Genomic DNA, 12,259 nt, shown 5'->3' with positions numbered 1-12,259 from the left:
CACCGAGATGGTCTCATTTTCCAAGTCCGTAAACATTTTTATGTCATTGTTTCCCACTCCCTCTTCCTTTTTTCTCCTTTCTGACGTTTAACTTCTTTTAATGGAAGGAGGAAGAGAGGAGAAATGGAAGAAACTATGCATCGTAGGCTCTTACTGTGTAGTTCAGTACACAAAACTCACCCACCAATCCGACTCTCTCAAAGCAAAGCAAAGCAAAATAAAACAAAACAAAATCCGCTCCCTATTTCCAGGAGAAAGCGTCTAGTTTACCTGGAAAAGTTCCCCACACGCTGCCTGAGACTTTAATGCTTCCAGGCCTGAGGCAACGAGATGGGCCTCTTTACCGCTTAAGAAAAAGGTTAGGTGGGCGTGACTTGAGTTAGGAAGGGTCCCTTTCGCCCCGCTTCGGAGGGCTCTGGCTGACCTCATACCTCTGTTGGTAGAAGAGGTCTAAGAGGTATCTGGTAATGCAGTGGAGGGGCTGGGGCAGCAGAGGTCAGCATTCACGTGGGAGTAACAAACTCAGATACCTCTGAGGATCTCCACTTCCTTGATTCACCTCCTACTTGGTCTTCAGGCTTGGCTTAGGGGATCCTTACTTCTTCATTCATTCAACAACTATTTACGAAGGGCCTATTACGTGCCAGGTACCCAGTCCGCCCTGAGTCTGCAGTAGTGCACAAGCTAGACGTTTTCAAACTCACAGAATTTACAGACATTGTAATTTAACTATTTATACTTGTGCAGCATGCCAACCTGGACCAGGAGAAGTGGGGAAGTGACATTTAGCCAGCTCCTGAGATTAAGAGATTAGCCTAGTAAAGTTGGAGAGGGGATTTCCAAGAAGAGAGAGGTCCAAGAAGGCACTGAAAACCTGGTGAGTGCCAGATGCTGTAAAGGCAATTCGGGCTGGACAGAGAGTGAAAGTGGACATTGGTAAGAAGAGGTGGGGCTGAAGAGATAGGTAAAGAGAGTCCTGAATGCCAGGGAAAGGCTTTGAACTTGATCCTGAGGGCAGTGGGAAACTACTAAAGGGCTTTAAGCTGGTGAGTGACACGTTCCAATATGGGATTTAGAGAGTTCCCTCTGGCAGCAAGGACAGGAAGTTCTGTTTAAAGCCTACTACAGGTGTCTAAGAGAAAGGACAGTGGTATGTATGGTTGTGGCCATGTAGAGGACAGAAAGGGACTAACAGAACTCACTAACGAGGATATGGTGAAGAAGAGAACAGTGTCAACAGATGCCCTGGGTTTGGGCGATTACGAGGCTTGAGCCTCCTCTCCCTGGGAGGGAGTACAGGATGGAGGACTAGCAACTTTGTGGGGAAGATGAGTAGCTCAGTTTGATCCCCACTGAGCTAGAGATGCTTCTCGAACATGGGCTTGAGTAGAAGTTTGACCATAGAGGTGTGCCGGTGAAGAGAACACTCTGAGCAAATCGTGGATTTGGAAGGCATTGGAGACTGAGGCTACAGGAAAGGATAGGGACAAACTCACTCAGAGAGAGCCCAGATAGGGAGAAAAGAGGCCAAGAGAGACTCTGTAGGTACATCATCCTAAAGGGAGGGCAGTGGAATAGGAGCCAGTGAAGGAGACAGGGAAGGACTGGTCAGAGACAAATGTTCAAAGCAGGTGTGGTTTCATCAAGACCAAGAAAGGTGTTTCCACAAGGAGAAAGGAGCCAACCAAGTCAAATGGTGCTAAGAGGCTTGGAAAGATATGGACTGACAAATATCCATTGTGTTTATGATTTATAGACAAGGTCAGTGAAGACTTGATTCAAGCTTGGAATGGGTTGAAGAGGAGAAATGGAAACATAATTATGGACAAACCATCATAAATTCTGATTATGAGGAAAGAAGAGCAATGGGAGCAGTGGTGGGAGCAAAAATGGCGAGTCAAGGGATGATGTTTCTAAGATGAGAGAGGAGTGAGGATGTTTTAGATGCCAGACATTGGGTCTGCAATTGGGAACAGCTTCAATACACACAATAGAAAGTTTATGAGTTTGTCCTGATGGTCCTTCCTAATCAACTATGTCATCTTGGGTTGTCCATTGTGATAGCTCTGTTTTCTGCATTCATGATGCTTCTCCTTAGATCTCCAAGTAAGCTCAGACTTCTTTCTATTCGCCCTCTCAGAGCCTCATGTAAGGCTGTTTTCTGGACAGCCTCTAAAATCCTTACTGCGATTCAGTTTGCCCTGTTGGGTGGAGGTACTACCTCCTTTCCCACTGGGTACAGACACTTGAAAGGAAGAAAGCTTTCCCAACATAGTGACTCTATGGCCCCTGTATCCAGGGTTCGGGGCCTCAGGTAAGAGATGACTTGGAGAAATTCAGAGAACAAAAAAATTGACTCTTGGCTTTGTGGTTTCAAAACTTTGGTTTGGCAGTAGACAAAATATCTAAAAGATAATGTGAATGGTGTGAATCTGATTTTTCTGCTCTAACCTAAGATCAGAGTTCTCAGGATTGTTAGAGAAAGGAAAGGCAGAGAGGATGCAGGTGAGTTTAAATACAAGTATATTACTGTGAAGAAAGGGAACCTGCTCAGCATTGGTAGCACAGTGGTTATGGCTCCAGCCACGTACACTGAGAGTGGCAGGTTCAAACCTGCTCCGGGTCAGCTAAACAACAATAACAACTGCAACAACAACAACAAAAAAAAATAGCTGCCTATTGTGGCAGGCACCTGTAGTTCCAGCTACTTGGGAAGCTGAGGCAAGAGAATCACTTAAGCCCAAGAGTTGGAGGTTGCTGTGAGCTGTGATGCCACAGCATTCTAGGGCCACATAGTGAGATTCAGTCTCAAAAAAAAAAGAAAGAAAGAAAGAAAGAGAACCTAAGGACTGCCAGCCACAACAAGCCCAAGGTTTGTGGATCTGAAAGTAGATCCCAGAACTCAGCCCCCAAACCTGGCATAACCAGGGTGTGGAAGAGTAGAAATAACTATTTGTCATATTGAGGCCAGTAGACCTTGGGCAGTGCCTCCAAATTCTTCCAGCTGCAGAGCAGTAACTCCCATCTTCCTCTGCTCTTTGAGGTTAGACAAATTCCTAGTTTCTTCATCTATAAAATGGGAATAATAAACCCTATTAACAGGGTGGCCCTGAGAATTAAATAAGATCATAGAGATAAAAGCCCTTTTGGACTTTCAAGCATTAAACAGACATAAAGCGTTATTATTCTTCAAAAAATTGTATACACACATGTCACAATATACACACATCCTAGCAGTGAGGAACATAACACTTTTTAGCTCCTTCACAAACATCTTTTCTGTCCAGCAGATTGGGACACACCTGTGATGGTCATGTTGGTTTGGATTAGTGCATTCATTCCCCTCCACCACAGGCTTGTGATGGTTTTCCACAGGCAAACCATAGTTTGCTCAGCCAGTTCCATGTGTGTATATAATAATATATACATAGATGTATTTACACACTGATGTCTTGGTATTAACAGCTGATACCAAGGTGATAAGGAGGGTCAGTTTCCATGGAGAGCTGGCCTGGATTAAACTTTAAAGATTATGGTGATCAGTACAACCCCTCATTAGTAGAAACAACACTAAATCATAAAATACAACCAACTTAGCTTTACTTTTCCCCATTATACTATATATTGGTATTTCCTCAAGATATTCAATTCTTTTTTTCTTTTTCTTTTTTTTGGCCGGGCCTGGTTTGAAGCCACCACCTCTGGCATATGGGGCCGGCACCCTACTCCTTTGAGCCACAAGAAGACTTCCAATTCTTTAAAAAGGTTTTTTTCTTTTTTGATGCTCTCTCTGGTACTGAAGCCTGTGTTTACTATGCTGTCATCCCCAGACTTGTAGGTCAAAATCCCAAAGGCCAAATTGGGCTGAGCAGAAGCCTGGGTCTCGGATATCCCTTCAAGCCCGGTCTATCAACACACAGGGACATCTGTATGAATGAGCGTACCCAGAACTTGTGGGTCAGGGCGGATCAAATACAATGTTATTAGAATGGTTCTAATTTAAGATTCCGAAATGATGTCAGGACAGACATCAGGACTGTTTGGACAGTGAGGAAGGTCCACTGTCCCCAGAAGTGGCAGCAGACAGCGCGAACTACAAACACCAATCCAGCCAGCCTCAGCCCACTGACACTCAGTCACCCAGCCACAGGCAGAACCCACCCAAGAGGCGGGGCCGGGGAGGGGTGGAGCCAGAGAGGGAGCGAGCCGAGACGGGAACGTCTTAACTCGCGAGAAGGGAAGGATCCGACCAGAGGGGTCAAGGCCAGTCCCGGAATAAGAAACCAAGGGGTGGGCTCAAGTACAAAGATGGGGCCAGAAGAAAGTGGAGCAGAGCAGGGGCGAATCTGGGGCGTGGCAGGATTGGGCAGATCTGGAGCGGGTCTGGGGCGTGACCAGACTCAGAGGCGGGACCAAGACCCGGGGGCGGGGCGAGGGTGAAGCGAGCCCTCCCCACGGTCAGAGGCGGTCCACGGTGGCCTGCAGAGGTTGCAGGGCCAGGAAGTACAGGGCCAGGGCAAGCAGGCCAAGGAGCAGCAGCCCAAGAAGCAGCCGCAGGAGCGCCCGCGCCGTAGAGCCGCCGGGCCGCCCGGCGGTGGACTGCACGTACCGCTCCACGGCGTCGGCGAAGCTGAACTTGGCCGGCGCGTAGCCCAGCTGAGCGCGGGCCTTGGTGATCTGGAAGGTGTGCGTCACTGCCGCGTTGAGCACCTGCGGAGAGGTGGGGCGGGCGAGGGCGGGGCTAGCGGGAGGGGCGCTCCTCCACCCCGGTGTTCACCAAAGGGGAATGAAGGCAGAGGGCAGCGCCTGTGCTCAGTGAGTAGGGCGCCGGCCTAATATACCGGGGGTGGGGGGTTCAAACCTGGCCCCGGCCAAACTGCAACAAAAAAAATAGCCGGGCGTTGTGGCGGGCGCCTGTAGTCCCAGCTACTCGGGAGGCTGAGGCAAGAGAATCGCCTAAAGCCCAGGAGTTGGAGGTTGCTGTGAGCTGTGTGACGCCACGGCATTCTACCGAGGGCGATAAAGTGAGAGTCTGTCTCTACCAAAAAAAAAAAAAGAAAGAAGGCAGAGAGTAAGTACGCCCTTCATCGCACAGCGAAGTGAAAGGACCCCAGTGCCAGGTCTTACTCCTGAGATACCCTTACCAGGGAGGACTTCCTTTCTGCCTTCTATCTCCATTGTCATGGAGGGTGTCGCCTCCATGATGCCTTCTCTGCATCCTCCCTTCAGTTGAACTCTGAACACCTCTGTCTCCAGGAAGCAAAGGTCCCACCCCTGCACGTCTGTTCCCGGCCTATCATGGTGCTAGGAGGCCCCTTGGTAAATTCTTGGTTATTCACGGGAGAAGCGCAACACCCACCAGAAAAATGTCTCCAGGAAACTGGCTTGGCTTCCTGCCCTCAGCCCCAGACCAACTGTGGTCAGGCGAGCCCCAGCCACAGCCTTAACGCCCGGTAATTAAGCTTCCCTAAGAGAGGAATTCAATTATGCCGAGTTGATTACTCCCCAGGGTCTGGGCTGGGTTTGGTGTTTGGAGAATTGCCAGATGGCCTGGGGGACCCCCGACTTCACAGGTAATAATGACAGCTATCAGTTGCACACACTCTGCATTTGGTCCAGGGTTAAATCCTTTCTATACCTTATTTAATCTTCTGAGGTGGTACTAGGACAACCCCTCCTTGCGTATTTGGATGAATGTCAGAGTTGAGTGACTTGCCCAGGATCACACAGGGGAGGGAGAGTCTAGCTTAAATTTCTTCCCTGCTATGCTGGAGCCTGTACCCTCCTTTCTTCTCTTGTTCCTCAGGCAGACCCTGGGGATGAGTAAACCAGTGGCTTGATTCTCCCATGGCACTGAAACAGTCCTTGAGGACCAACCCCTGGTCATGGATGCTTGCAGGGGTAAGGAGAGAAACTAGTTCTTGTCTTTTTTGCCTCAGCCAGTAAATGCAGGGCTTTGAGGAGAGCACCTGTATGTTTACTCCAGCTGAGATAAGTTAGATAAACAGGGTCCCTGGACAAAGGGTTCTCAGATCTCAGGCCGTCACCTCCTTTGGGAAGCCTCCCCGACTTCAGAGTTGACTTAGGTGCCCCTCTGCGTGCTCCAAAGGTCCTTGATATTTCCCCTAATATAGCTCTTATTGCAGTGTTTTGAGTTGCCTGGTGAAAGAGATGTCTTCCCCTTTGGACTGTGACGTCTCAGTCTTTTTGTCTCCAATGCTCAGCACAGTGCCTAGTACACAGTAGGTGCTCAATAAATGTTAAATGAATGAAAGGTTATATATGTATAATACAGAGTCAAAACGAGAGTGCTGGCTGATGTGTCACAGACTGACCAGCAGAGGACGCCTGAGCCACAGCAGAAAAACTTGCCCAGCTAAAGGTTCTTTGCGCCTGAGCTGAACAAGGAAACCCAGAATTTAGACAAGACTGAGGGGAGCTAAGTCCCTGCCTGACCACCGCTTAGCAGCACCTGGGCAGCTATTTCATAGGGATGTGATTCTTAATGCATTTTGCAAGCTAGTGGTTAAGCTAGAAATCATTTAGGTCTAGGTTTGAATCCCAGCTCTAACCCTTAAGTGAGTGATCACGGGTAAGGTTATTTCACTATCTAATTTCCTCCTGTGAAAAGGGGAGATGATAATAGAATCTACAACTGAGAGTAGTAATGAAGGTTAATGGACACAAAGCACAGTACCTGACATATCAATAGTCACTATTGTCATTATTCTCTCTTCTCTACTAGTTTTGGTGGCTCAAAGGAGAAACCATAGGTAACTGTTTCCAGGGACCCATTCTACAATTCTACAACCCTCCCTCCCCCTGCCATTCCCTGGGTTAGAAAGGACTGGACTCGGAGTCTGAAGTCCATTCCCATATAGTGTGACCTTGGGCAAATCACTAACTTCTGTAATCCTCAGGTTCTCATCATGAAATGGAGATCATAATCTTTCATCCCATCCTAACTTAGTAGGGTGTCAGTATCAAATGGGTCAGTTCACTGGAAGGATTTTGAAATAAAAACAAATGCCACCTGTTGTCTTACTGTTTACAATCTGCAATTCAAAAGTCTTCTCTTTTAACTAAGCAAATACATGCACCGTTACTATTATGAGAATAGTGTTCTGTACACAGTAGGTACTTAACATGTACTTATTCAGTAAGCATGACCTAGGAGCTTAAGACCTCTGTGTGTGTGTGTGTGTGTGTGTGTGTGTGTGTGTGTGTTGAGAGTTAGTGGTATTGATGGCATTCAAAAATGTGAATGTCGTGAACTTGCCTTTGAGAGCCTCCAGTCTGGCTGGAAAGATAATCATGGTGTCAAAGGGGTAAGGAGTGGTGGAAGAGGGTGGGGGAGGGGAAAAGAGGGGGGCAGCATGGCAGGGTGCAGGGTTTCCTGTGGCAATGGCCCACTTACCTCACTCCGGGTGAGCAGTGGAGGGACACTGCAGATGGGTCTCAGGGCCAGATGCAGATGCTCCATCACTGCAGCTGCGAGAAGGGGGTGCTGTGACCAGGGGCCTCACTTCAGCAAACTGCAGGGAAGCAGGGAAGCCCTCGGGGACAAATCAATTGGGGCATTTATTTGCTCTTCTAGGGGTCACTGTGTTCAATGGATTAAATCAGCACCCCAGGCTGGATTGCCTTGCTTAGTTGGGAATAAGTAACTTGTTACTAATAGTAAAGGACTGAAGTTTTTAAATCTGAGCAGATTCAAAGTTACTATAAAAATTACTTTCATTTCTGTCTCGGCACCTGTGGCTCAAGCGGCTAAGGCGCCAGCCACATACACCTAAGGTGGTGGGTTTGAATCCCCAGCCCGGGCCCGCCAAACAACAATGATGGCTGCAACCAAAAAATGGCCAGGCGTTGTGGCGGGTGCCTGTAGTCCCAGCTACTTGGGAGGCGGAGGCAGGAGACTCGCTTGAGCCCAGGAGTTGGAGGTTGCTGTGAGCATGATGCCATGGCACTCTACCCAGGGGGATGGTTTGGGGTTCGTTTTCAAAAAAAAAAATTACTTTCACTTCTATTCCAGTGTTTTTTTGTTTGTTTGTTTTTGGCTACAGGCTGGGTTTGAACCTGCCACCTCCAGCATATGGGGCTGGTGCCCTACTCCTTTGAGCTACAGGCACCTCCCATCTATTCCAGCGTTCTCTGTTGAGTAAGAGAAGAGGTTGGAGCAATAGTTCTCTACCTGGGCTGCACACTGAACCACTTTAGAAAATACTGATGCTTCCCTCCCATACACTCCCCGCAGATCCTGATGGAGGCATTTCTCCATTTGAAAAGTTCCCAAGTAATTCTAGTGCGCAGCCTGGGCTGAGAAGCTCTGAGATGCAGTGAGCACACTGGGAACAGAGAAGCATATACAACCCTTCACAAGTGCCATCATCTAGGACTGGGAGGACATGTTTGCAAGCCCCTGCTTTCAGTGGCAAGCATCTCAATGCATTTAAAATGTAGCAGATCTAGCTGAAGAGTTCCAGAAACACAATAATTTGTCATTTGAGGTTCACTTGTTGCTACAGAATGGTCACGTCATGCCTGATGCCTGCTCTGCACTCCAGTGGGAGGAGGCCAGCAGTAGAGTACTAGGGGTCGGAGAAGAGGGCAGAGACTGGCCTTCAGGGACTGGAGGACAATTTAGTGTCAAAATGGAGCCTCCACATATCCAAAAGCAGTCTTAACTTCAGGGTGACCTTAGAGTGACCAGGGCTCCTTCTCTTGAGGTATGGTGCCTTCCAGCAAGGCCACAGAGAGTTGGCCATTTCTATCACCCCTTTAAAAGGGGTCCAGTCATACTGCCTTGCAAGTGGGATAAGGTTGGGACAAGGAGAGGGGAATGACGTGCCTAAGGGTTGAAATTTACGGAGACACTTTCTCCTGGGACCCTGCAAATGCAGGATCAGGCTGGGACACGCGCACAGTTTCCTGAAATTTTGTGCCCTTGGTGCCCCCACAGACCTCATCCTAGTCCCTACCCTGAGTGACACTTGGCACAGGGAGTGCTTTAATACACATGCTCCTTTCCTTACCTGCCAGGTAAACACAGGAAGTAGGCACCTGGATCCAGGGCTGGCTGTACCCCAGCTTCTCAAACTGCAAGGAAACATGCCCCAAGATGACAGCAGGTCATTCAGGGGCTGGTGTAAAAAGATCATAGGCTCCTTCTAGCCCAGGACCAACAGAGATACCTCCTGCCTCAAGGGGACAGACCTACAGCTAGCCCCAAGCCAGTGCTGGTCTTTAAATGAAATCCACACCTTAGCCCAGACAACCCAAGTAGGAATTGAACTTGGGCTCATTCACATTAGGTTATACTTAACATCTGCCTATACCTAGTGAGATGGCACTCCAAGGCACTTACGTAGAATCTGATTTTTCGAGAATGAACTTTTGTGCTATTCAAGAAAAACAACAGGAAGTGCCCGTAGCTCAGTGGGTAGGGCACTGGCTACATACACCTAGGCCAGTGGGTTTGAATCTGGCCAGGGTCAGCTAAACAATGACAAGTGCAACAAAAAAATATAGCTGGGTGTTGTGGGCACCGATAGTCCCAGCTATTTGGGAGGCTGAGGCAAAAGAATTGCTTAAGCTCAAGAGTTGGAGGTTACTGGGAGCTCTGACACCATAGTACTCTACTGAGGGAGACATAGTGAGACTCTGTCTCAAAAAAAAAAGAGAAAGAAAAACACAACACCTCAGCATGTGTGTGGAGGGTGGTAGCAGATGCATGCAGAGATGGGCCGGCACAGGATGAACTGAACTCTTCACTTATATAATAACTCTCCAGGTCAAAAAGACAAACAGTTATAAGGGGAAGCAGGACGTAGAGAAATTGAAACCCCCTGACACTGCTGATGACAAGTAAAATAGTGCAGCCACTTTAGAAAACAGTCTGGCAGTTTCTCAAAAGGTTAAACCCAGAGTTACCATATAGCCCAGCAATTCCACCCCTATTACATATCCAGAGAAATGGAAACACATGTTCATAGACAGGCATATGAGTGTTCATGGCAGCACTATTCATAATAGCCACAAAATGGGAAAACCCAAATTACTATCAACTGATGAATGGATAAAGCAAAATACAGTATATCCATAGAATAGAATACAGCATTGTTTGGGCGATGAAAAGGAATAGAGTACTGATATGATACGTGCTACAGCACGGACGAATTTTGAAAACTAAGTGAAAGAAACTGAACAAAATGCCTGGTATTGATTCACTTGATTCACTCTTTCAAAAGAGTGAAAAAAGAATATACTTACTTATCTGAGTCCACTGATAGGAAATGTCCAGAAGAGGCAAAGCTGAGACAGAAAGTAGATCAGGGTTGCTGGGGTTGAGGAGGGTGTTGGGGTAAAGGGCAGGGACTGGTAAAAGCTGCAGGTTTTTGTTTTGTTTTTTTGAGGATGAAATGTTCTAAAATTAATTATGGTGACGGCTGCACAACTCTGTGAATATACTAAAAACCCACTGAATTGTATGCTTTAAGCAAGTGAACTGTAAAGTATGTGAATTATGTTTCTTTTTCTTTTTTTTTTTTTTTTTGAGACAGAGCCTCAAGCTGAGCCCCTGGGTAGAGTGCCATGGCTTCACTGCTCACAGCAACCTCCAACTCCTGGGCTCAAGCGAGTCTCCTGCCTCAGTCTCCCAAGTAGCTGGGACCATAGGTGCCCGCCACAATGCCCAGCTATTTTTTTGGTTGCAGCCATTATTGTTGTTTGGCAGGCTTGGGCTGGATTCGAACCCGCTACCTTAGGTGTATGTGGCTGGCGCCTTAGCCACTTGAGCCACAGGCGCCGAGCCGTGAATTATGTTTCAATGATGCTGTTATTTAAGCAAAACCAAACCTCTGTGGGTGCAAGAGCTGAGAGGTAAAGGCAACACCTTGCCGGGTGGGGTGACTCATGCCTGTAATCCTAGCACTCCCGGAGGCCAAGGTGAATGGATTACCTGAGCTCACAGGTTTGAGACCAGCCTGAGCAAGAGCAAGGCCCCGTCTCTAAAAAATAGCTGGGCGTTGTGATTGGCATCTGTAGTCCCAACAACCTGGGAGGCTGAGGCAAGAGAATCTCTTAAGCCCAAGAGTTGGAGGTTGCTGTGAGCTGTGTCGCCATGGCACTCTATGAAGGGCAACATAGTGAGATGCTATCTCAAAAAAAAAAAAAAAAAAAAAAAAGGAAAGAAAAAAAAAGGCGGGCGGCACCTGTGGCTCAAAGTAGTAGGGTGCTGGCTCCGTATACCAGAGGTGATGGGTTCAAGCCCAGCCCTGGCCGAAAACTGCAAACAAACAAACAAACAAAAAACCCAACAAAATAAGAAAAGGCAACACCTTGTGGGCTTTAGTCAGGTTGGGTCCGGGCTGCAGTTCAGAGCAGTGTTTTTCAACCATTTTTATCTCATGGCACACTTATGTTGATCAAAAGAAAAAAAAAAGAGTGAAAAAAGAATATACTTACTGTACTTTGAATTTCGTCTGAAAATAAATGAATTAATGATCTTTAAAAATTTTTGTGGCATACCTAAGATCCTCTCATGGCACACTGGTTGAAAATCATTGGCGTAGGCTTGGGGTCTGTAGCATGGTGGCTACAGTGCCAGCCGCATACACCCAGGTTAGAGGGTTTGAACACAGCCTGGGCCAGCTAAACAACGATGACAACTGCAAAAAAAAAATGGCTGGGCATTGTGGTGGGTACCTGTAGTCCCAGCTACTTGGGAGGCTGAGGCAAGAGAATCGCTTAAGCCCAAGAGTTTGAGGTTGCTCTGAGCTGTGACGGCCCAGTACGGTACTCTACCAAGGGTAACATAATGAGACTGTGTCTCAAAAAAGAGAAAGAAAGAAAACAAACAAAGAAAATCATTGGCCTAGAGAGCAGCTCTGAGCTGAGCTGGATCCAAGGACATGTGCTCCGGCTGGGGCTTTCAGGTCTGCCCCTTCCAGGCAGGCCTGACCCCGAAACGGTGAAGGTAAAGGTGGCTGACTGCTCAGAGAGGAAAGGTGTGCTGGAGGTTGTAGTGCAGGACTCCCCAGGGCCAAACACCTCCCTGCATCCACCTTCCTTCCATGAACCTCCTGGGAGCCTGACACATAGTGTGGTGGGTCACAACAAACAGTCCTCAGGGCCGGACACCAGCACAAGTTGGGAAGAGATTCCTCCTGGGAGCCTGACACATAGTGTGGTGGGTCACAACAAACAGTCCTCAGGGCCGGACACCAGCACAAGTTGGGAAGAGATTGGAAGGGAGTGG

The 12,259-nt window shown here is 47.9% G+C and overlaps 1 protein-coding gene across 1 annotated transcript in view; it reads right to left on the bottom strand.

Annotated features, from left to right (window-relative positions):
* Nucleotides 1-4,458: 4,458 nt before the first annotated feature.
* The window catches only part of SDR42E2 (short chain dehydrogenase/reductase family 42E, member 2), a 20,285-nt gene continuing 12,484 nt past the window's right edge, over nt 4,459-12,259 (bottom strand). Inside the window, exons 9-11 of the mRNA XM_003795841.1 lie at nt 9,036-9,099; nt 7,418-7,491; nt 4,459-4,710 (exon numbers count right to left, since the gene is read on the bottom strand). Of these exons, the coding sequence (XP_003795889.1) occupies nt 4,459-4,710; nt 7,418-7,491; nt 9,036-9,099 (390 nt within the window). The remainder of the gene's footprint in view (nt 4,711-7,417; nt 7,492-9,035; nt 9,100-12,259) is intronic.

Source organism: Otolemur garnettii, unplaced genomic scaffold (assembly GCF_000181295.1).
Source record: "Otolemur garnettii isolate 467f Iridium unplaced genomic scaffold, OtoGar3 scaffold00096, whole genome shotgun sequence".
In the NCBI taxonomy this organism is placed as follows: Eukaryota; Metazoa; Chordata; class Mammalia; order Primates; family Galagidae; genus Otolemur; species Otolemur garnettii.
The sequence above is the reverse complement of the archived record's forward strand: the minus strand, read 5'-3'. Positions and strand labels throughout refer to the sequence as shown.